This window comes from Pan paniscus, chromosome 5 (genome assembly GCF_029289425.2).
Source record: "Pan paniscus chromosome 5, NHGRI_mPanPan1-v2.0_pri, whole genome shotgun sequence".
Taxonomy (NCBI): Eukaryota; Metazoa; Chordata; class Mammalia; order Primates; family Hominidae; genus Pan; species Pan paniscus.
This window is the reverse complement of record NC_073254.2, coordinates 104,281,392-104,307,385: the sequence shown is the minus strand read 5'-3', so window position 1 is coordinate 104,307,385 and position 25,994 is coordinate 104,281,392. Positions and strand designations below refer to the sequence as shown.

The following is a 25,994-nucleotide window of genomic DNA, read 5'->3' as shown; positions in this document are numbered from 1 at the left end:
GTCATTTACATTAGGTATATCTCCGAATACTATCCTTCCCCCCTCCCCCCGCCCCATGGCAGTCCTCAGTGTGTGATGTTCCCCACCCTGTGTCCAAGTGTTCTCATTGTTCAATTCCCACCTATAAGTGAGAACATGCGGTGTTTCGTTTTCTGTCCTTGCGACAGTTTGCTCAGAATGATGGTTTCTGGCTTCATCCATGTCCCTACAAAGGACATGAACTCATCCTTTTTTATGGCTGCATAGTATTCCATGGTGTATATTTGCCACATTTTCTTAATCCAGTCTATCATTGATGGACATTTGGGTTGACTCCAAGTCTTTGCTATTGTGAACAGTGCCACAATAAACATACATGTGCATATGTCTTTATAGTAGCATAATTTATAATCCTTTGGGTATATACCCAGTAATGGGATCGCTGGGTCAAATGGTATTTCTAGTTCTAGATCCTTGAGGAATTGCCACACTGTCTTCCACAATTGAACTAGTTTACACTTCTACCAACAGTGTAAAAGCGTTCCTGTTTCTCCACATCCTCTCCAGCACCTGTTGTTTCCTGACTTTTTAATGATCGCCATTCTAACTGTTGTGAGATGGTATCTCATTGTGGTTTTGATTTGCATTTCTCTGATGACCAGTGATGATGAGCATTTTTTCACATGTCTGTTGTCTGCATAAATGTCTTCTTTTGAGAAGTATCTATTCATATCCTTTGCCCACTTTTTGGTGGGGTTGTTTGATTTTTTCTTATAAATTTGTTTGAGTTCTTTGTAGATTCTGGATATTAGCCCTTTGTCAGATGAGTAGGTTGTGAAAATTTTCTCCCATTCTGTAGGTGGCCTGTTCACTCTGATGGTAGTTTCTTTTGCTGTGCAGAAGCTCTTTGGTTTAATTAGATCCCATTTGTCAATTTTGGCTTTTGTTGCCATTGCTTTTGGTGTTTTAGACATGAAGTCCTTGCCCATGCCTATGTCCTGAATGGTATTGCCTAGGTTTTCTTTTAGGGTTTTTATGGTTTTAGGTTTAACATTTAAGTCTTTAATCCATCTTGAATTAATTTTTGTGTAAGGTGTAAGGAAAGGATCCAGTTTCAGCTTTCTACATATCGCTAGGCAGTTTTCCCAGCACCATTTATTAAATAGGGAATCTTTTCCTCATTTCTTATTTTTGTCAGGTTTGTCAAAGATCAGATAGTTGTAGATGTGTGGTATTATTTCTGAGGGTTCTGTTCTGTTCCATTGGTCTATATCTCTGTTTTGGTACCAGTACCATGCTCTTCTGGTTACTGTAGCCTTGTAGTATAGTTTGAAGTCAGGTAGCATGATGCCTCCAGCTTTGTTCTTTTGGCTTAGGATTGTCTTGGCAATGCAGGCTCTTTTTTGGTTCCATATGAACTTTAAAGTAGTTTTTTCCAATTCTGTGAAGAAAGTCATTGGTAGCTTGATGGGGATGGCACTGAATCTATAAATTACCTTGGGCAGTATGGCCATTTTCACGATATTGATTCTTCCTATCCATGAGCATGGAATGTTCTTCCATTTGTTTGTGTCCTCTTTTATTTCGTTGAGCAGGGGTTTGTAGTTCTCCTTGAAGAGGTCCTTCACATCCCTTGTAAGTTGGATTCCTAGATATTTTATTCTCTTTGAAGCAATTGTGAATGGGAGTTCACTCATGTTTGGCTCTCTGTTTGTCTGTTATTGGTGTATAAGAATGTTTGTGATTTTTGCACATTGATTTTGTATCCTGAGAGTTTGCTGAAGTTGCTTATCAGCTTAAGGAGATTTTGGGCTGAGACAATGGGGTATTCTAAATATACAATCATGTCATCTGCAAACAGGGACAATTTGACTTCCTCTTTTCCTAATTGAATACCCTTTATTTCCTTCTCCTGCCTGATTGCCCTGGCCAGAACTTCCAACACTATATTAAATAGGAGTGGTGAGAGAGGACATCCCTGTCTTGTGCCAGTTTTCAAAGGGAATGCTTCCAGCTTTTGCCCATTCAGTATGATATTGGCTGTGTGTTTGTCATAAATAGCTCTTGTTATTTTGAGATACTTCCCATCAATACCTAGTTTATTAAGAGTTTTTAGCATGAAGGGCTGTTGAATTTTGTCAAAAGTCTTTTCTGAATCTATTGAGATAATCATGTGGTTTTTGTCTTTGGTTCTGTTTATATGCTGGATTATGTTTGTTAATTTGCATATGTTGAACCATCCTTGCATCCCAGGGATGAAGCCAACTTGATCGTGGTGGATAAGCTTTTTGATGTGCTGCTAGATTCGGTTTGCCAGTATTTTATTTTGCATCCATGTTCATCAGGGATATTGGTCTAAAATTCTCTTTTTTTGTTGTTGTGTCTCTGCCAGTCTTTGGTATCAGGATGATGCTGGCCTCATAAAATGAGTTAGGGAGGATTCCCTCTTTTTCTGTTGATTGGAATAGTTTCAGAAGAAATGGTACTAGCTCCTCTTTGTACCTCTGGTAGAATTTGGCTGTGAATCCGTCTGGTCCTGGACTTTTTTTGGTTGGTAGGCTATTAATTATTGCCTCAATTTCAGATCCTGTTATTGGTCTATTCAGGGATTCAGCTTCTTCCTGGTTTAGTCTTGGGAGGGTGTATGTGTTCAGGAATTTATCCGTTTCTTCTAGATTTTCTAGTTTATTTGCTTAGGGGTGTTTATAGTGTTCTCCGATGGTGGTTTGTATTTCTGTGGGATCGGTGGTGATATCCCCTTTACCATTTTTTATTGCATCTATTTGATTCTTCTCTCTTCTTTATTAGTCTTGCTAGCAGTCTATCAATTTTGTTGATCTTTTCAAAAAACCAGCTCCTGGATTCATTGATTTTTTGAAGCGTTTTTTGTGTTTGTATCTCCTTCAGTTCTGCTCTGATCTTAGTTATTTCTTGCCTTCTGCTAGCTTTTGAATGTGTTTGTTCATGCTTCTCTAGTTCTTTTAATTGTGATGTTAGGGTGTCGATTTTAGATCTTTCCTGCTTTTTCTTGTGGGCATTTAGTGCTATAAATTTCCCTCTACACACTGCTTTAAATGTGTCCCAGAGATTCTGGTATGTTGTGTCTTTGTTCTCATTGGTTTCAAAGAACATCTTTATTTCTGCCTTCATTTCATTATTTACCCAGTAGTCATTCAGGAGTAGGTTGTTCAGTTTCCATGTAGTTGTGCGGTTTTGAGTGAGTTTCTCAATCCTGAGTTCTAATTTGATTGCACTGTGGTCTGAGAGACAGTTTGTTATAATTTATATTCTTTTACATTTGCCGAGGAGTGCTTTACTTGCAACTATTTGGTCAATTTTGGAATAAGTGTGATGTGATGCTGAGAAGAATGTATATCCTGTTGATTTGGGCTGGAGAGTTCTGTAGATTCTCTAAAGACATCTTTATGTTACTATTTCAATAAACTATTCTTATACAGACTTCTTCCTTTCGAAATCAACAGCCTTTTCCTGGAATTTGACTTTTTTAACAATGTGGTCTTTGTACTTTTAAAAATTACTTTCTTCAGAAAATTACAGTGATGATTTTGAAGATGAGTATGTTGGTGCGCCGTTGACTACTAAAGATGAAGAGATGCCTTCCAAAGAGAATTCCAAATCAGAAAAAATAAGTGTGCCCAAACAGGTATATATCAATTATATATTTGACAGTTTTGCAACTTTTTTCATCAACCTGGCTGCCTATTGCTATATGAAGAGCTCAAAAAATGGAGTTCTTCATAATCTTGCTTATTGTTGTAAACTTACAGGTCTCCTAATACTCAGTTAAACATTTTCTTAACTCAAGATATTAAATTAATGTAAATCTTAATGAAAAAAATTACGACAATTAATGATTTTATGAGAGATTTTTGGCCAGGCACAGTGGTTCATGCCTGTAATTTCAGCACTTTGGGAGGCTGAGGCAGGAGGACTGTTCGAGCCCACGAGCTCAAGGACAACCTGGACAACATAGTGGGATCTCATCTCTCCAAAAATTAAATTTTTAAAAAATTAGCAAAGTATAGTGGCACATGCCCGTAGTCCCAGCTACTTAGGAGACTGAGGTGGGAGGATCACTTGAGCCAGGGAGGTCAAGGCTGCGGTGAGCTGTGATCATGTCACTGCACTCCAGCCTGGTTGATGAGTGAGACCCTGTCTCAAACAAACAAAAAAAGATTTATTTTGGCAAATAAGTTAAGCTTAAGTTAAGCTTTAGAAATTGAAAGCTTAATTAAAATTTCAAAACTAATTTTTAAACAAGTATGTTAACTTATACTTTTTCTTTGGTATGACTTGCCTTTATGAAGTATAGTAAATGTCCTTGCCTAATAATTATGCTAGTCACAACATTAACGTCTGAAACTTACTTGGCTAAGATAAGGAACTACATGATTCCATTCACATTCAGTGGTGCTTCATATTCTAATTCTCTCATTTCCCAGTTCTTACCAAGAATTGTTCAGGGCTACTACTTCATATTGCCTACCTTATAGAACTTATCTTTGAAGCTATCTAATAGTAGCTAGTAGAACAATTAATATTGTTGTTTTGTTATGTGTTATTACTATTTATTATTTTGGTCTCTATCTGGGCACAGTCTCTTTGGTACTGTGTGTTAGGACTAGATGTTTTAACATGAATGAAAACGTGGACTCAAAATAAAAGAAACACTTTTCAGGTGTCTATAAATCTTCTTATTTTCGAGTTTACTTAGTATTTGGTCCTGGGGTGTCTACATGTCACTCAGTTTTGAGGAAAAAATGAGATGACCTTAGAAATAACATAGAAATTAATGTGATTGATGAATATCCTTAGAAATTTAATGAGATTTATACTTGGAATATGGCAATTACAATATTTTATTGAAAAATGAATAGGTCACCAGCCTGGCCAACATGATGAAACCCCTTCTCTACTAAAAATACAAAAAATTAGCCGGGCATGGTTGGCACATGCCTGTAGTCCCAGCTGCTCGGGAGGCTGAGGCAGGAGAATTGCTCGAACCCCAGGGGCAGAGGTTGCAGTGAGCCAAGATTGAGCCACTGCACTCCAGCCTGGGCAACAGAGCGCAACCCTGTCTCAAAAAAAAAAAAAAGAAAGAAAGAAAGAAAGAAAAGAAAAGAAAAATGAATAGGTCAGTACAAGGCATAATAGTGTGGTATATTTAGAAAGTGTACCATATGCATAAAAAGTATCAGCCTAACTGTGGAAGCTTCAGAGCACTGTCTGGGTAAGAATCAAAATAGGAAGGGATTAAAGCTCTGTTATTGGAAGATCCCACAAACTGCCTACCCAAGTAGGAGGTATAGGTGATATTAATAGGAAAAGTTATTCTAAGGGAACCTCTAATATTGAAGAACTTCAGCTGTCTAGCTGTTTGGTGGCCTGTCTTTCTGAAAGTTGTATCTTTTGAAACATAGATGAAATAATGAGTACAAGATTTAGTCATTAATTTTGAACAGTAAGGGAAAATAGACTGGTAATGCTATAATTGCAGAACTCTTGTGTGAAATAGCTCTGTTATCTTGACATTCAAAAAAACCAGAGAATTCTTGAGCAAGGTAGATGAGCAAATGGAACTTAAATACTTTAAGCAAGAATTTTTAAGGTCTAAATTAATTTTGGTAATTGCCAAGTTTTAGAAGAGAATTTTAGACATTCTGTCAGAGCTAGTCTTGAAGAATTATTGATAAATGAGAGTCGTTGGTGAAAGAAGCCTAGAAAACACAGTTCCTGATCGTTTCAATGTGGAATAAAAAGCCCTGGATTTCAGATTTTGCTATTATTTGCATTGTGGTAATTTTACATAATTTTGGTTTCAAAACATATCATCATTTTCCTTTTTTAATTTAGGAAGAAGAAAAAACTGGCATGCTTGCTAATGGTAAATATTATTTATATTCATGTTTTAGTTGGCAAAAAATTAGTCTGTTCAGAATTTCATCTCAGTAATTCTGAATGAGTCACTATCTGTGTTTGTTTTTAAATATTTCTAAGGCATTAAAGTTCCTAGCTTTTCTCAATAATGTGTTTCTATCTTGAATCCATTCTGTTATATTTAAGATTTTTTTTGTTATTTTTCTTATGCCCTTTGCCTTCCATGTGTACATGTATACTAGGCTGTTCATAAGCATAGATATGTATGTTGATATTAGCCTACTGTCTTCTACATCGGAAGAAGATCATATTTATTATATACATACACACACACACACATAGATAAAACATGCTTGTAACATATATACATATATAAGTTTATAGATTCTTTGTATATAAGCATTTATCTTTGTTTTAATATGCATTGCATTTTGTTTGTTTGTTTGTTTGGTTTTTGTGAGACAGAGTCTCGCTCTGTTGCCCAGGCTGGAGTGCAATGGTGTAATCTTGGCTCACTGCAAGCTCCACCTCCCAGGTTCTCGCTATTCTCCTGCCTCAGCTTCCTGAGTAGCTGGAACTACAGGCGCCTGCCACCACGCCTGGCTAATTTTTTGTATTTTTAATAGAGACGGGGTTTCACCGTGTTAGCCAGGATGGTCTCGATCTCCTGACCTCGTGATCCGCCCGCCTTGGCCTCCCAAAGTGCTGGGATTACAGGCGTGAGCCACCGCGCCTGGCCTGCATTGCATATGTTTAAAATAATTTTATTAGATCAACAGAACCACTGAGTTTATCTACATTCCTTATATTTTTCTTTTATATTCTTCCAGTTGTGCTGCTTGATTCATTAGACTCTGTTGCAGAGGTCAATCTTGATGAACAAGATAAAATAACACCTAAGCCAAGGTGCCTACCAGAAATGACTGAGAATGAAATGACAGGAACAGGTAAAAATGTTTAGAAACCTGACTGTTCTCTAAATATGGAATGCTTTATGACTAATATGACTACATTTCTAAGGAAATATATATATAATAACTATATTGATAATGAAAACTGTAAATCTGACATTTTTCTACCATAATAATAATTTAAATAATTGGAACTTGCTAATGGTGACACAATGCTAGTAGGCCAAGTAAAGTGAGGTTTTAAATAAATATTTGTTAATAAATGAATAAATGCTGTTGATAATAGTGTAGCACTGTAGGTGAACGTTAACTAATTTTCTATGCCTCTCCAGAGTATTCAGTTAAATCTGCCATGTGTAGGAGAAATGGGACTTTGGTCTTATTGTGCTTTTCCATAGTTCTTTCTCTAGGAAAAAGCTACACCCCGTCCCCAAATTCTGAAATACCTGAGACCAACTAGACTTTCCTAAAGCTTATAAAGGTCTTTGAGATAATGCCTTTTCAAAATTTTTTAAAGCAGTGGAATGCACATCTTCAGTTGAAATCTATTTTTTTGTTTTGTTTTGTTTTGTTTTGAGATGGAGTCTTGCTCTGTCACCCTGGCTGGAGTGCAGTGGCGCTATCTTGGCTCACTGCCAGCTCCATCTCCCAGGTTCATGCCATTCTGCCTCAGCCTCCCGAGTAGCTGGGACTACAGGCGCTTGCCACCGCACCAGGCTAATTTTTTTGTATTTTTTTAGTAGAGACAAGGTTTCACCGTGTTAGCCAGGATGATCTCGATCTCCTGATCTTGTGATCCGCCCACCTCAGCCTCCCAAAGTGCTGGGATTGCAGGCGTGAGCCACCACACCCGGCCCAGTTGAAATCTTATGTAGAACTCTCTCATAGGTAAAAATGATACTTTATCAGGATAAATATTTAAACTTATGTTTGTTACATTTGTTCATAAAATAGATGAGGACAGTAATGGTCTTTTGGAATTTTTGAAATTAGAAACTATTGAGATTTGTTATGGTCTCATATCACCATCAGCCGTCCAATGTGTTTGTGTTTTTTGTTTTTGTTGAATAGTATAAAAATATTCTTATTTTATCACATAAATAGCTGCAAATTGGAACTTTTTAATCAGCTTGCTTTGCAATCTATGGATACTGGTTAACTAAACCAATTCAGACACTTGATAAAAAAGAGTAATAGAAATCGCTAACCAACTCAGAAATCACTAACCATCAGCAGCTTGCATTTCATTCTTTTTTTTTTTTTGCTTTTTACTTTTTAATTGATATATAGTATACCTATAGAAAAGTTTGTGGTATCACAATAGTGCAACTCAATGAATTTTGAAATACTGAGCACACCCATGTAATCAGCAACCAGATAAAAAACAAGAGGACCTAAACCACAATGTCCATCACATCTCTTATTTCTAGTCACTGTCTTTCCAAGAGTCACCACTATTTTGACTTGTTACATCCACTTTCATTTTAAAATATAAAGGTAAAAAAATTACAACTATAAGACATAATTTTCCCATCGAGACACATTACTCACTTGTTGCCCAACTGAGTATTCCACCATGATGTAAGCATGTGCTGAGTGCATGTCCCTCAGTTTTACTGCTGTTGATTTAAGGAACCATGTCACATACGTGCTTTGATAGTCTATCCCCTTGCACAGTTTTCAGTAGGCAGACATGAATTTTTTTAAAAGGCCATTGTACAGCTACAACTTTTCTGATTAACAGTATTTTATAGGAAGTTCATGTGTTCAGGATGACCAGAGAAACTTTATTCTGAGATGAGCATTAAAACCAGTAAAAAAGAGAGCAAAAATTATTTAAAATATTATAATTACATAATGTCTTCAGATTATTACAGTTACATAAATGATACATTTGTGTATTATGCAGATTAGGTTCTATTATAATGTTAAATTTTTAAAACTTAAAGCTTGCCACTTAACCAGCTTTGTGACATTGGATAATGAGTACCTCTAAGCATGTTTTCTCTTCTTTAAAATGAACCCTTTTGATGGTCAACTGAGATAATATATAGTACATAGCACATTTTTAAGATTCACTAAACAGTTACAACTTTGTTGTTGTTATTATCATCATTATTTATGTCAACCCTCTGTTAATAATACATGCTATAGTAGAGAACCTAGAGTTATACGGTATAAACACTTGTTGGCTTTGAGGTATTGAATTTCTGATATTTAAAATATATACTTTAAAGTCTTCAGCTAGGTGCAATGGCTCCCATCTGTAATCCCAGCACTTTAGGAGGCCGGAGCGGGCAGATCACCTGAGGTCAGGAGTTCGAGACCAGCCTGACCAACATGGTGAAACCTAGTCTCTACTAAAAAATACAGAAAATTAGCCAGGTGTGGTGGCACATGCCTGTAATTGTAGCTACGCAGAAGGCTGAGGCAGGAGAATCGCTTGAACCTGGGAGGCGGAGGTTGCAGTGAGCCAAGTTCATGCCACTGCACTCCAGCCTGGGTGACAGAGTAAGACTCCATCTCAAAAAATAAATAAATAAATAAAATAAAATAAAATATATACTTGAAAGTCTTCAAATGAGTATGTGAACTAGGTTTAAGAACTGAAAAGTTCAGTGGGGTTTTTGTTTTGTTTTACCATGCCGCTTCATGTATTAAGCAGTTAACTTAAACATTGGTTAATTTTCAAACATTGGCTAACTTTAAACATTGTCAAAGATTCTCTTTTGTTAAAAATATTATTTATGAAATTCTTTGTGCCTTGCTGTATCAAAGAGGTTAGTAAATATAAAACTTAAGGTTTCCTAACACCAAGCTAAATCTAACCTTTCACTTATTTTCATTTGTCTCACAGGCAAGTACCATTTTGTGCTATGTCTGCATTACTGGAGTCGTCACAGGATGACAGTGTTGCTCCATGAAACTAGACCCCTTTCCTCTGCAAAACAGTATTTAGCACTTCTCAACTTTCTCTTTTTTTTTTTTTTGTTTGAGGCAGAATCTTGCTCTGTCACCCAGGCTGGAATGCAGTGGCATGATCTCCGCTCACTGCAGTCTCCACCTCCTGGGTTCAAGTGATTCTCCTGTCTCAGCCTCCTGAGTAGCTGGGATTACAGGTGCACCCCACCACGCCTGGCTAATTTTTGTATTTTTTTTTAGTGGAGACGAGGTTTCACCATGTTGGCCAGGCTGGTCTTGAACTTTTGACCTCAGGTGATCCACCTGCTTCAGCCTCCCAAAGTGCTGGGATTACAGGCGTGTGAGCTACTGTGCCCAGCCTCAATTTTCTAAAGTTGAAAAATATGGGAGCTTTTGACTTGTAATAATAATACATAAAATAACTACAGAGTCTTCTGTTTTCAATGTAAAAGGCAGATAAGGAACCCCTTTTCATGATATGCATGGAAAAAAGTTACAACCCCTTTTCATGATATGCATGGAAAAAAGTTACATAACCATTAAATTAATTTTAATATGGCTTAGGTTAATAACTCAAGTTAGAAAAGTACCATTTTCCTGCCATTTTTGAGCAGCCTCTCCTACCTCTTTTTTTTTTTCCATTTCTCATTTCTAACTTTTAGGTCATTTGTTTTTCTGCATGTTTGCTCTGTTATTGCTTAAAAGCCTAGAATCTATTCTTTCTGACACCTCATACCTACTAAATTAGGTATGAGCATTTGATACTACTATGGTCTTTACCATTGAAGTCATTTCTTTTATATATGCTCAGCAGATACTTGCTCAACCTGATATTTCTATAGAGGAAAAAAAGACACCGTGTGCTTTTCCTTTTTTCTTGAAAATTAATGACCTCTTTCATTCATGCTGCAAGCAAGACCTTTTTCCTCATGTCCTCTTGAAAATCTCTGCCCTTCAACTGTTGACAGTTCTTCCTTAGCAGTATCCTCTTCTGTTTTTAGTTTATTTAAGCAAACTTGTTATTTGGATATACTTCATGTAGCCATGGGGACCTGAAGCACTAGCTAGAAAGACATGTCATTGTAAGGCATTCTTATACAATCTTATATGTAGCACTTGGCTATCTCTTCTGTTTAGAAGTTGTGTATATACACAACTTACATTGTATATACAGGAAGATGAGACTATATATACTATTTTATTTTTAATAACTGGTTAATTAACCATGGGTATGAAGAGAAGAGATTAGTCACCTGTTTTTCTTCTTTTTTTCCCTCTCTTCCATGATTCATTATTTTCCTCTAATTTTGAAAATTCCACTTGTTAGTAATGAAAATTACAAAATAAGCAAGAAAGTACTCAAAAATGTGCAATCATTATTTTCATTACATTATTTGAATTCTTTTTTCTAGAATTTGTCAGTTGGTGGAAAGAGAAGGTATATTAGTCCATTTTCATGCTGTTGATAAAGACATACCCAAGACTAAGTAATTTATACAGGAAAAAGGGTTTATTGTATTTACAGTTCCACATGGCTGGGGAATCCTCACAATCATGGCAGAAGGCAAGGAGGAGCAAGCCACATTTACATGGATAGCGGCAGGCAAAGAGAGCTTGTGCAGGGAAACTCTTGTTTTTAAAACCATCAGATCTCATGAGACTCGTTCACTATCATGAGAACAACACAGAAAAGACCCACCCCCATAATTCTATCACCTCCCACCAGGTCCCTCCCATGACACATGGGAATTGTGGGAGTTACAATTTAAGATGAGATTTGGGTGGGGACACAGCCAAACCATATCAGAAGGCTAATAGGGAAGGAAGAGTGAATGATGACATCAAGGTTTCTATTTTGACTGAGTAGTGATGTGATTAGGAAATACTGGTAGTAGAACAAGTTTTAGAAGGGAATATAATGAATTAAGTTGGGGAATATGTAGATGTGATATAGAGCAATCTAGATGTCTGTTAAGTTGATATTCAGAAAAGAGTTATAAGGACACAAGACATAGATTTGGGAGTCATAAGCATATGGGTAATAGTTGAAGCTAAAAGTCTTCATGAAGTTAGCCAGGCCAAAAAACTAGTAAGTGAGAGGCATTCAAAAGAAGAGGGCCGAAGATGGAGCCCTGAAATGAACTATAGACCGCAAGAGTTGGAAAATTGCCATCAAAATTATGGTAATAACAAAAAGAAGGCATGCAGAAGAAACAGTTACAGGAAAAAAAACAATGTGTGACTTCTCTGCCTTTTGGCTAAGATAAAGTGAAAAAGATAATGTCAGATGTCTCACATGGTTGAAGAGAACTAAATACAAATGGAGTTGGTCATTAGGAAATTGCTTTTGATCATAGCAGCTTTAGCAGGATGTTGGAATACATTGGATTGCAAAGTTGGAGGAGTGAATTCATTGTGGTTGAAAAAGTGCAAATGACAGGATGCTTGGTGGTACAGAGAAGCAGAGAGAATGGTAATGGTAAAGGAGAGGTAGAATCCTTCAAAGGAATTTTTTAGTTTGGGAAACTTAAGAATAGTTATGCAGAGGGGGTCGATTAAGAATAGTAGGAGAAAGAACAATGACGAGTGAAAGCAGATTTTATGCTTACCACATCAGGACACGCCTCAGTTTGCTAAAAGAGTTGTTGAGCCTGCTATGAATCCATGCTGGTAGGCCATAGCTGCAAATTACCTAGTTAGTACTTAACTCTACTTTTATATTCCTAACAGGTTAAGGAATGATATTAGTGTTTTATCGTTCTCATGTATTTGTGATGTAATTATTTCTGGTGATTACGTTTATTTCAACAGGTGTTTCTTATGGACAAAGCAGTAGTGACGTTGACGCCCTACATCAAGCTTATTGTCATATAGCCCATTCACTGGGAGATGAAGACAAACAAAAAATTGAGAGTAACACAGTGGAAGATATCAAGAGCTCAGTGAAAGGTCATCCTCAAGAAAATGAAGAGAATTCAAAAAACATCTCTACTATGGAATCTGGTAAAAACTTACAGATGAATTTTTCAATTATTTGATATCCTTTCTAAAGAGTTTTTAGTGTAATATAATTAAAATACAATTTGCTGTAGTGATTGTTTCTCAGTCTCTGAGCTTAATTAAAGAAATTTTTTCAGCCAGGCGAGTTGGCTGATGCCTGTAATCCCAGCACTTTGGGAGGCCGAGGTGGGTGGATCACGAGGTCAAGAGATTGAGACCATCCTGGGCAACATGGTGAAACCCAATCTCTACTAAAAATACAAAAATTAGCTGGGCATGGTGGCACACGCCTATAGTCCCAGCTACTCGGGAGCCTGAGGCAGGAGAATCACTTGAACACGGGAGGCGAAGGTTGCAGTGAGCCAATATTGCGCCACTGCTCCTCCAGCCTGGCAACAGAGTGAGACTCTGCCTTAAAAAAAAAAAAAAAAAGATTTTTTCAAATGAAATACAGGAACCATTGGCTTAACTATAAAATTAGAGCCAAACACAAAACGAAATTTCACTTTCTTTTCTTTTTTTTTTTTTTTTTTTGAGACAGAGTCTTGCTCTGTCGCCCAGGCTGGAGTGCAATGGCACGATCTCGGCTCACAGCAGCCTCTGCCACCCTGGTTCAAGCAATTCTCTTGCCTCAGCCTCCTGCATAGCTGGGATTACAGGTGCCTGCTGCCATGCCCAGCTAATTTTTGTCTTTTTAGTAGAGATGGGGTTTTGGCATGTTGGTCAGGCTGCTCTCGAACTCCTGACCTCAGGTGATCCACCTGCCTTGGCCTCCCAAAGTGCTGAGATTACAGGCATGAGCCACCGCGCCCGGCCCAGTTTCTTTTCTAATATGCCTTGATCAAATTAAGAAGTCATTTAAAGGGATATTTTTTACTCTTTTGTATGTACGTATATTAAAGTTGTATTTTGTTAGACAACAGTATTTCAGGATCAACCAAATATGTACTTAGCGTGTGTGTTTGTATAGATATTTTTTGATAAATATATTTGATATTGATATTTGAGATATTTATTTGATATTTCATAAGAAAGGAAGTTTTCCTGGTATAAGGAAACTTAAGACGGAAAACTAGGTTTATTGCATCTACCGTTTTATTAACTGTGTCAGAGAAAATATAATTTTGGTGTTATTACACATGTAAATTAAGCAACCTACATAACATTTTTCGTTTCTACTTTTTTTTCCACCTCTTAGATCTGCCCACAGTAGAGGAGCTGATGAAACCTATCAGAATAGATTCCTTTGGGATCAGTGGTTTTGATTTACAACCTGTCAGGTATGAATTTTTTATTTATTGTTTTGTCATTGGAAACTTTTATAGTCGTTTGTTCTATGTAATCATTCCTAGTGAATGATTAATGACTAATACTAGCTTGAGTCTACCTGTGAGTCATAACTCTCTTCTTTTTATATTTGTCCTTACTCAAGTCATCAAAATTCTAGGGCTAAATGAAAAAATAAATAGATGCTATAAAAAAACTGGGGCCACTAAATAGTCCTAAAGGTTTTCACTGAAAAATACAGTCTCCTCAGCTTTAAATAGTGCCGGAACAGTTCATTCATCATGAGGGAGAAAGTGAATTTTATTCTGTTTATGAGTCATAGATTTCCTTCTTTATAAACCAGTTAGTTTTGACTTAGTCACAGACTGGCCGTCATCTCACAGGGTGAGTTTGTAGCCACAAGAGAAATGGTCCTCATTAAAATGCTTCAGGTCCAATACAGTTTAGTGGAAGTATGTGTGACCCACTGTCATTCTTCAACACGGAGTAACACGTCACAGTAACCTTGTAATAGACAGTGTTGCTTTTATGTAGCACTGAAATGTCATGTCCAGTCTCCCACGTGATCCTCATAACAAGTAGAGAATGCATCTTTATGCCCATAATTCAAGAAATGAACCTGAGATTAACTCAATTTACTGGTAAATGATAACAGCTAACATTTTTCACATTTACTTTGGGCACATACTATACGTATATTATTTCATTTAACCTTACAGCATCTCCATGGGTTATACTCCATTATTATCCCTATTTCATAGACAAGAAGATTGAAGCCTAAGAGATTAAAATAAATAAAGCCATTGCCCAAGGTCATATAGTTGTAGACCAGGAACACAGGCCATCCATGTGCCTAACCACTTACATTGTCAGGTATTTGATCTCCATAAAATACTTCTGTGAAATAGTCTGTCATCCATTCATGTTGTCATTTGTTCATTTGTGTCTTCAACAGACATGTTTTCAGCCTCCTTCCTATACTGTATCCTCATGATGTAAATCCACATGTGGTGATCTCCTGGCCTTGTTTCTACATTTGTGTGAGTTGAGAAAAAAATGATGCAGTGAACCTTCCACTAAAATTCATTCACTTCAATGCTAAGTGTAGTAGTCTTCCATTGATCTGTAGTGCTAATTAGTATTTTTAAAGGAGAGATGGTACCACTCATCATTGCTGTTTGGGGGTATGTTAGCGGTAACTACAGAGATTTTCTTACACATCTTATATCTTTGTTGTTATAGGTAAAACCATTTCAGTAATAGGAATTCTAAAACAGATTTTTACATTTGTGTTTAAAAGCTTAAAACAGATATTTTGAAGGTATAACAGTAATCATATGTAATAGAAATGTCAGTAATATGATCTTTAGTACACATACCTAAAAATTTTTTAGTAAACTATGGAGTAAATGACCCTAGCTGCTATAACATAATCCTTGAAATCTTAGTAGCTTGTCATCAAAAATGTATTTCTTGCTTACATCACTATCCCTTGTGGGTCAGTGGGGTTGGATTGGGGCTCTGCTCCACACAGTCATTTAGGAACCCAGGCTGCTTCTGTCATCAACACATAGTTTTAAGGTTGTTATGACATCATCCAACCAGTCAGTAAGGAAAGAAAGAGAATGGTTTTGCGTCCTTTCTTTTAACTGCCTTAATACAGAAGTTTCATATCACTTCAGCTCACATTCCATTGGTAGGAACCAGCACATCTAGCTAACTAGGTCCAAGGAAGCTGTGAAATGTCGTTTGTTTCTGTGCCAAGAAAGAAAAATGAGTTTGGTCAGTATCTACTCAGTCTCTGCCAGGATATACCTTTCTAATAACAAAATATCAATTTCACTCTTCTTCATACACAGACCAACTTATCCCCTTCCCCAAGCAGGCAGCCCCAAGTCCCATTCAGGGCTATATGCATCTGAAAGGCCAGGATTTCCAGGTGAAGTGCAGTCCTCTCCATCAGGTTTGAGTATGCTTCTCGTTGTGTACCAATGGTTGAATTAAAAAGACAGGGTTATAATTAAAAAGACAGGGTTATATACTTCCTCACCCCCATCCCAATATATAATGGTGGAACTGCAGTAGATACGCCCTTTCAGCAAGGAAAAGTATGAGGAAAACACAGCAATCAATGTTAGAACTTTGAGAACCACTGGAAAGAACTTGTAAAGGCCCCCTACCTTGGGAATAGGGGTTTATTTTCCTTGATTAGGTTATTATTCTATTAAGAAGGGGCTACCTTAAATCAGTTATTCTATATAGCCCCTCATTCCATTCCTTGGAGGATTTGTCTTGTATGTTATCACCATTGGCTACAACTGAAGTGAATTTTAGGTTGAGGGGTATGCCCATCTTGGGGGATACACTCCCTTCTCAATCCACTTCCTGCCCACAGGTAGCTTTAAGGTTCCCAGTCACTGACTTTTGGGTTTCTTTTTTTTTTTTCTTTTGAACAGGGTTATGGTTTTTTACATTATATTCTTTCAGAAAGTTTCGTAACTTAGTAATCGCTTTGGTCCCAGTGAATTCCATGTGCCAATAATGAAACTTAGAGTTCTTTGCTACCCAGAATCTATAAGGAACTTAAGCAAATTTACAAGCAAAAAACAACCTCATTAAAAAGTAGGCTGGGCACGGTGGCTTACGCCTGTAATCCCAGCACTTTGGGAGGCTGAGGAAGGCGGATCATGAGGTCAAGAGATCGAGACCATCCTGGCCAACATAGTGAAACCTGGTCTCTACTAAAAATACCAGAATTAGCTGGGCGTGTGGCGCATGCCTGTAGTCCCAGTGTGTCCAGAATTGGTGGGTTCTTGGTCTCACTGACTTCTAGAATGAAGCCGCGGACACTCGCGGTGAGTGTTACAGCTCTTAAGGTGGCGCGTCTGGAGTCTGTCCCTTCTGATGTTCAGATGTGTTCGGAGTTTCTTCCTTCTGGTGGGTTTGTGGTCTCGCTGGCTCAGGAGTGAAGCTGCAGACCTTCGCAGTGAGTGTTACAGCTCTTAAGGCAGCGCGTCTGGAGTTGTTCGTTCCTCCCAGTGGGCTCGTGGTCTCGCTGGGCTCAGGAGTGAAGCTGCAGATCTTTGCAGTGAGTGTTACAGCTCATAAAAGCAGCGTGGACCCAAAGAGTGAGCAGTAGCAAGACTTATTGCAAAGAGCGAAAGAACAAAGCTTCCACAGTGTGGAAGGGGACCCGAGCGGGTTGCCAATGCTGGCTCGGGCAGCCTGCTTTTATTCTCTTATCTGGCCCCACCCACATCCTGCTGATTGGTAGAGCCAAGTGGCCTGTTTTGTCAGGGCACTGATTGGTGCGTTTACAATCCCTGAGCTAGAAAAAAGGTTCTCCACGTCCCCATCAGATTAGTTAGATACAGAGTTTCAACACACAGGTTCTCCAAGGCCCCACCAGAGCAGCTAGATACAGAGTGTCGATTGGTGCAGTCACAAACCTTGAGCTAAACACAGGGAGCTGACTGGTGTATTTACAATCCCTGAGCTAGATATAAAGACTCTCCACGTCCTCACCAGAGCAGCTAGATACAGAGTGTCGATTGGTGCACTCACAAACCTTGAGCTAAACACAGGGTGCTGATTGGTATATTTACAATCCCTGGGCTAGATATAAAGACTCTCCACGTCCTCACCAGAGCAGCTAGATAGAGTGTTGATTGGTGCACTCACAAACCTTGAGCTAAACACAGGGTGCTGATTGGTGTATTTACAATCCCTGAGCTAGATATAAAGACTCTCCACATTCCCCACCAGACTCAGGAGCCCAGCTGGCTTCACCTAGTGGATCTTGCACCGGGGCTGCAGGTGGAGCTGCCTGCCAGTCCTGCGCCGTGTGCTCGCATTCCTCAGCCCTTGGGTGGTCGATGGGACTGGTCGCCGTGGAGCAGGGGGTGGTGCTCGTTGGGGAGGCTTGGGCCACACAGGAGCCCATGGAGTGGGTGGGAGGCTCAGGCATGGCGGGCTGCAGGTCCCGAGCCCTGCCCTGTGGGAAGGCAGCTAAGGCCCGGCGAGAAATCGAGCGCAGCGCCGGTGGGCCAGCACTGCTGGGGGACTCAGTACACCCTCTGCAGCCACTGGCCGGGGTGCTAAGTCCCCCATTGCCCAGGGCCAGCAGGGCTGGCTGGCTGCTCCGAGTGCGGGGCCCACCAACCCCATGCCCACCCGGAACTCCAGCTGGCCCGCAAGCGCCGCACGCAGCCCCGGTTCCCACTCGTGCCTCTCCCTCCACACCTCCCTGCAAGCTGAGGGAGTGGGCTCTGGCCTTGGCCAGCCCAGAAAGGGGCTCCCACAGTGCAGTGGGGGGCTGAAGGGCTCCTCAAATACCACCAAAGTGGGAGCCCAGGCAGGGGAGGTGCCGAGAGCAAGCGAGGGCTCTGAGAACTGCCAGCATGCAGTCACCTCTCACCAGCTACTCGGGAGGCTGAGGCAGGAGAATCGCTTGAACCCAAGAGGCAGAGGTTTCAGTGAGCCGAGGTCACACCACTGCTCTCCAGCCTGGTGACAGAGCGAGACTCCATCTCAAAAAAAAAAAAGTGGGCAAGGACATGAACAGACATTTTTCAAAAGAAGACGTGCAGCCAACAAGCATTTGAAAAAATGCTCAACATCACTAATCATTAGAGAAATACAAATTAAAACCACAATGAGATGCCATCTCATGCCAGTCAGAATAGCTATTATTAAAAAGTAAAAAACAAAAAAAAATATGCTGGTTGCAGAGAAAAGGGAACATTTATACACTGCTGGTGGGAATGTAAATTAGTTCAGCCATTGTGGAAAGCAATTTGGCGACTTCTCAAAGAACTTAGAGCAGAATTACTATTCACCCGGCAATCTCATCATTGGATATATACCAAAAGGAATGTAAATTGTTCTACCATAAAGACATATGCATGCATATGTTCATTGCAGCACTGTTCACAAGATCAAAGACATGGAATCAACCTAAATATGCCCGTCAGTGGTAGACTGGATAAAGAAAGTGTGATACATGTACACCATGGAATACCATGCAGCCATAAAAACGAATGAGGTCACGTCCTTTGCACCAACATGGATGAAGCTAGAGGCCATTGTCCTAAGCAAACTAATGCAGGAACAGAAAACAAAATACTGTATGTTCTCACTTATCAGTGGGAGCTAAACATCAAGTACATATGGACAGAGAGATGAGAACAACAGACACTGGGGCCTACTTGAGAGGTTGGGAGGAGGGTGAAGATCGAAAAACTACCTATTGGGTACTATGCTTATTACCTGGGTGTGAAATAGTCTGAACACCAAATCCCCGTGAACAATACCCGTATCCCTGAACCTGGAATAAAAGTTTAAAAAAAAAAAGTTCTTTGCTAGACAAAGGTTTTAAATCTGCTTTAATCTTTGATTCCTTGTCCCTCTAATTTTTTTCTCTGCATTTATTTGCAGTTCTCTGGATATTTGGGGAAACAATACTTAAATGTGAAGATGACACTCTTTTTTTTTTTTTTTTTTTGAGACGGAGTGTCGCTCTGGATGACACTCTTAATATGATCTTTGCTAAGGGACTGGGTCACTCTTTTCAACCAAGAAGTCTCTTGAAATCTTGCTTTTTCATATCATTCTTCAAGGCTGAATCTTACAGACTGAGTCTACAGAGAGAGAACCCATTTTCAGAGTTTCTAGATTCCTTCTATTCTCTTTAAATTCTGCTTACAAACCAGCTCATTCTGTGTTGAGCTCATCAGTTTTTTGGTAATATCTTGTTAAAAGAAGCTAATAGTAGCCAGCACTTAACTCCTTGTTCTTTCCGGTCATTTCTCTTAGTTCTCCATGGTCGGCTGGCATGTGGTCTGCCTTATAAACTTTTGTAGATGACAGTTTAGCAATGTTTTGCCACCGTAAAACATAGGCTGCCGTCTCTCCAGACTCTAGTTATCAGTTTCCTGCCATCCTAAACTTGACAACTAAGCCAGTAACAAATAAGTTGGGTTCTTAGCATCATAGCACTCACATTCTAAAGGGAAAAACTAGTAAATGGTCCCATCTAGATGGAAGTTGGCAAGGAAATATGGTTTAGTTGGTACCCAGCAAGAATGAGAAACAATTTTGATTAGCATCTAGCCAGGTTCTGCTGCTATGAAGAAGGAAAGAACTATTATATTTCTGATGATTCCACCTACTAGCAGTTACCAAGAAGCCAATCTACATTATACGAAAATGGTAGCCTCTTAAACATTCTTTAATCTTATTTTATAAATTATAAAAATAAATGGCCTAATTGACACACGATTAAATATTTTAAGACTAACAGTTCCCATATTTTTGGAGACCCTGTAGTTTGCCAATATTTAACCGCATTTAAAACATTTCCTTACGTTGTATCTTCTAGGTATTTAATATCTAATTGAATTGTTACATTTAAGTGTTTTAAACCACAGAAATGATTTTCTTTTCAAAGCCTAGTGATTTTTCTGTTTTACATTAAAATTTTTCCTATACTGTGATTAAATGTATGCTTTTTTAGTATTTATACTCTATGCCTCCTTAATACAAATTTATGATTATTTCTTTAGTTTCTTCTAGAAATGTTTAAAATGTTTTTCTTATTTCAAATGCATGTCGACTTTATAAGAAATTGTAGATAAAAGATATATTACAAAAAGTTCACTTAGAAATTTGTATTTTACTTTTCTTCTACAAAAGCAGTCTCAGTCTTGTTTGGTTTGGTCTTTCTCTAAAATAGATCTCAGCATCACCTTTATAATCCTTTGCATTATACTGCATTAAAATTATTATCTGAAATTAAAAGCAATTACACTATGTGAGTGTGCTCTGTTAATCAAAATTATACTGTATTTAACATCAGTAACTTAATTTGAATAGTTAACAATTCATATATATATAGTGCGTCTGCGTGTACACACAGACGTGGTTATTACTGATATTTGAAGAGCTGTTACATAGGGTTCATTATCTGTGTCCTGTTTTGTTTTATAGCTCTGAGAAAGTGGCCGAAAGAAAAGAAACTGAATTTTTTAGCTCTTTACCCCTGAAGATGAACCCAAATATTTTGTCTCAAGACTCACAACATGTGAACCTTTTTTTTGACAAAAATGATGAGAATGTGATTTTACAAAAGACCACAAATGAGAGTATGGAAAACAGCTGTCCACAAGTAACTGCCACAGAAGAACATGTTGATAAAATGTACCTTAATATTTTGAGGAAAAAAATAACTGTTAATTCTTCATCATTATCTCAGGATGACAAAATTAATAAAGTAAGTATTTATCATCAAATTGATTTGAGATATTGAGAACCGAAGTTATGTAAAGTATATAAGTACTATTGGTAGGTGTGTGCTTTTTAAACTAGTGGGATTGATTATATACTAACCTCCACAGTAGATCTTGGATATTTGTGAGTGATGTTTGTTACAATGCTAGCCAATCCCCAAATTCAAAAATACCACCATAACATTAGCTTGCTTTTAGAAGCCATTCTTTATACATTTTTTCCTTTTTTTGAATAAAATATAGTCCAGAATTTAAATAGTATAAGAAAAAGTTTATTCATCATTGTAGTATGCACTGTTCAGTTTTTCCAGTCATTTGTATTTTTTAAGTTGGCGTTTTATAGGAAAGCAGTTAACACCTGTGAAGAAATTTACATTTTACTGATTATTTTTCCTGTATTCTTGATCTCTTCTGCTTTATAGTTCCCATGATTCAGACATTCTACTTGTATTTTATAATTTTGAATTATGTATTTAAGTCATCTCCAGTTCTTTGTGGAATAAGGCAAGGTATTAATAAAAATTTTTAAAGCATCTTGAGAAGTTCAGATAACAAATAAGATTTTATGTCATTTCAAAATATGTTCTTTCTGCTGCATTCATTCAAGTAATTATACATCTTGGTTTCTGGCAAGCTAATTTTGCTTTATTATTTTGCTTTACTTTGTTTCAATGCTAACTTTGAAGGTCTGCTTCAAAATACTAAAATTCTGATGCATTAGACTTCGAGAACTTAACTATGGTAGTTTGCCTTTTACAAACTACATTATTTGATAATCACTATTGTTTTGCCATCTATTAAATATTCATTTACAACAATAGTTAAAGTTTAGGTACTAAAGAGCTTTTGTTTGTTGTGTACAGACTTACAGATCTCAACTTAGTTCTGAAGAAGAACGGGCTGTAATGGGTAAACAGGTACCATACAAGAAGGCCAGAAGTGCACCTCCTTTACTTAAAAGGAAACCCCAGAGTGGATTATATGCGTCAGTTAGGAGCTCAGGCTATGGCAAACCCAGTTCACCACTCAAGATGTTTTCTACTCTTGAAAAGAAAACTTCAGAGGACATTATAAAAAGCAAAAACTTGAGATCGATTTCTACCTCCAATCAACCTAGGAAAAAAGGTAATCATATACTCTTTATTTAGTATATTGTTTTACTTTCTTTGCTTCCATGGAAGAGAATTAAGGTACCACATTCCATTTGTAAGATTCAATTTGCAGGAGGCAACAGGGCTTGACCCAGGGTGGTGGCAGTATAGGTGATGAAAAGTAGTTAGATAAGGACATATTAGAAGGTAGAACCAAAAATCTGAAGAATTGGTTTTGGGTTGCTAAGATTTTTGGCTTGAGCAACTGGAAGAATGGAGTTACACTCAGCTGGAATGGGGAAAGCTATGACTGAGTAGATTTGACAGTTGGGGGAAAACTGGGAGTTTAATTTTTGAAATGATAGTTTTGAGATGTCTATTCAATATGCAAGCAGAAGTGACAAGGAGGCAGTCAGATATAAAATTCTGGAGTTCAGGAGGGAAATATAGATTATAGATACCATTTGGGAGTTGTTGAAATCTGATTGAGAGTACCAAAAGAGTGAGCATAGATAGAAGGAAAGGAGCAAGCCAAGGCCTGAGGCCCCTGATAATGCTAACCTGAAGAGATCAGGCAGAAGAGGAGGAACCTGCAAAGGAAACAGAGTGAGGTTGGAAGAATCCTGAGAGCATGTGGAATCCTGTAAGTCAACAAAGTATATTAAGAAGGACTGCTCTGTCATTTACTGCTGAGAGATTAAGATAGATGAGGACTGAGAACTGCTCTTTGGGTTTAGCAAGGAGGAGGTGATCAATAAAGTGGACAAGCAGTTTCCATGGAGAGGTGGCTGTAAAAGGCAAATTAAATGGCAGTAAGCGGGAATAGGAGGAGTGGAATGGTGCTTCAAATTATAGACCACGCTGCAGATAGCTGCTGTAAAAGGCAGCAAAATAATGGGCCAGTAGCTGAGATGGAAGGTGAGACCAAGAACATTTTTGCTTTGCTTTGTTTTTATGAAATAAATGATTGTTTTGTTTGTATGACATTAAGAAAGATTTGATAGAAAGAAAAATAATTGACAATGTACGAGAATGAGGAAGAATTGCTTTAGCAATGTTTTTGAGTAGAGGAGCTGTAATGGGATCTGGTGCACAGTGGAAGAAGGGATCATGTGCACAGTAACATGGCTAGTTCCTGCATTCTAGGAACTGTGGAGGCAGATAGGAAGGGAGAGTATATGCTGGCAGGTGGTTAGATGTGGTGAGGAGAGAATGCTTTTTGTGATAGCTCCAGTTTTCTCTGAGAAATAGAAAGCAGTATCATTAGATGCGCATGAGGATTAGGCAAAGGTGTTTTGGAGGTTACAAGAGAAAAGAGAAGATACGAAGTAGCCATCTAGGAGAGTTAGACTGTCAGGAACCAAGGCAGTCTAATTAAAGTTAGTGATCATGAATTTAAACTTAAATAACAATTAAGTTGTTGTTTAACAAGTTAAATAACCAACTTGTTTAACCAACTGTTTTACCAAGTGTACTTGGTAAAACAGTTGGGTTTACCAAGAAATACATTTTTGCCAAGTGAAGCTGATGATGTGTGTAAAAGTGATTAAAATGGTTGACCATGGAATTTAAGTTGAGCAATGAAGGAAGAAAGGGCATCAAGGGAGTGTGACACAATGTGCAACAGGTACGATCCATTGACTGTGAGTCCTAGTGAGGTCAAAGGATTATTGGAATCTGGGTACCAGCGGGTGTGAGGTGGCAAAACAAAGATGATAGTCATAGTAGGTGATTAGATGAGGGAATGAGACTGGGGAGTGATTGCATTACTTATAAAGTCTAGGAAAGACCTAAACTATGCCAATGGGAATGAGTATCTGAGATGGAAAGGAGTTCAAGGAACCAAAAGCCAGGGAGTTGAAAGGATCACCTGTGAGTATGTTGAAATGACCAAGAATGAAGACAGAGGTAATGTCACAGTGAGTGAAAAAGAAATGAGAGGAATGATGAGGAGGTTGCTAGATGAAGACTAATATTTTTATGAGTAAAGTGAAATAATATTCTTAAACTCATTTTTCATATTTTAAAATTGTATAGCATTTGTGACATCCAAAATAAAAAAAAACACATTATTAAAATTTATAGTAAAGTATAATGATGGACCATAAATGTTTTTATACTGAACTACTTTTTCTCATTAGACTGAATATTAAGTATGATATTTTTAATCTCTGTTTTTTATTGAAGAATTGCCCAGAGAAGTTTTAGTTTTATTCAGAGGAACTATAATTCCTTTGGGATAGTGGTTACTTGTCAAAGGTTGAGTTCTCCAAGAAGCAGAGTTTGAGATGAGATTAGTGTTCAGAAAATATACAGAATGCAGTTAAAATTAAAATCAACATTGGTTAGGATGAAGAAAAAGCCCAGCTACCGGAACTTAACCAAATTAAAGGCATCTTTTCTTTTATGTAACAAAGAGTCCAGAGATAGGCAGTTCATGGCTGGAAAGCTGTGCAAGGAACCAGATCCCTTTGTCTTTCCTGATGCAAAATCCCTAGTATGTGACTTTTGTCTTAACTGTCACAATAGCTACTCTGCCTCCGGACCCTGTCCATGAGGTAGGGTGAAAGGTAAAAGGTAGATGCCAGCCAAATCATCAACCCAGGAAAGTTTTTGCATCCATCTTAATGACCTTTGATCTTGTGGCCGTAAGTTGAATGGAGTTCAGGGGGTTGAGTACGTTTATGTACGTTGCTGCTCAGGACAGAATTAGATATTTATTAATAGGAAGGAAGAGAAGGTTGGCAGTTAGCAGTACCAGCCATGTGGTTGTTTTCCTTTTTCGTTTTGATTAATTTTCTTTGGCTCTAACTTGTGTTTTTATTTTTAGACTAAGTATTTTTTTTTGTCATGAAAGGACAAAAATTCTTATTATTGTCTTTTCTTATTAAGAATTAAAAATTCTTAGTATATGCTTATTATTTAAAATTCAAAATTACAGAAAAGTAAAAGAAGAAAGCAATGATTTAGCCAGAAACAACTGTTGTTATGCTGGGTGAGCAGATTCCATGCATCTCACTATGTATATACTTATATAATAGAAGGAAATGTGAATGAATGGACGGAAGTAGAGAGGCAGATGTGGATAAATGGACAAAATATTTTATAAGAATGAGATTACACTTTACAGGTTCTTTTAAAATAGGATATTAGATCTAGGTTTACTTATATCTATAAGAAGAAAAAGAAATTTCTTCCTAAGAAATTGTATATCTGAAAATACAAGGAAAAGATTATGAAAAATCTTTAAGGAAAGAGATTATGAAAAACACTCAAAGATTGCCATAACTGTAGTGTTGTTTCTTAACTTTTTCAATTTCAGACATTACTAATCGATTCCTTCCCTTCTGTGAAATATAAAGCATATTATATCCCCAACTTACATGCCTCCTATTCATTTTTATTTTATTTTTTAAGATATATTTAATATATTCTCTCCTACAACCTTAATTTCTCTCAACTTTTGGATTTAATTCTTGGTTCTGATTATTAAAGAGACTGAATGCTCTTCACTTGTCTCTTAGCCATAGTTTCTCTATTCTAGAATTATTTTGATTGGTTTCTTTTTTGACTGAATTTTCTTATGCATTGCTATTTCAAGAAGGTTTCATGGGTTCCAA

The 25,994-nt window shown here is 37.7% G+C and overlaps 1 protein-coding gene across 4 annotated transcripts in view; it reads left to right on the top strand.

The window, feature by feature from the left end:
- Positions 1-25,994, top strand: part of CEP162 (centrosomal protein 162) — a 103,843-nt gene that overhangs the window by 20,499 nt on the left and 57,350 nt on the right. For all 4 annotated transcript variants that reach the window (XR_004672045.3, XM_063605401.1, XM_003816394.5 and 1 more), the window contains exons 7-13: positions 3,528-3,643; positions 5,854-5,884; positions 6,708-6,824; positions 12,522-12,713; positions 13,909-13,990; positions 20,985-21,267; positions 22,147-22,408. Coding sequence is in view for 3 of the 4 variants with exons in the window: in XM_063605401.1 (XP_063461471.1) it covers positions 3,528-3,643; positions 5,854-5,884; positions 6,708-6,824; positions 12,522-12,713; positions 13,909-13,990; positions 20,985-21,267; positions 22,147-22,408 (1,083 nt within the window). In the remaining variant the exon portion in view is untranslated. The remainder of the gene's footprint in view (positions 1-3,527; positions 3,644-5,853; positions 5,885-6,707; positions 6,825-12,521; positions 12,714-13,908; positions 13,991-20,984; positions 21,268-22,146; positions 22,409-25,994) is intronic.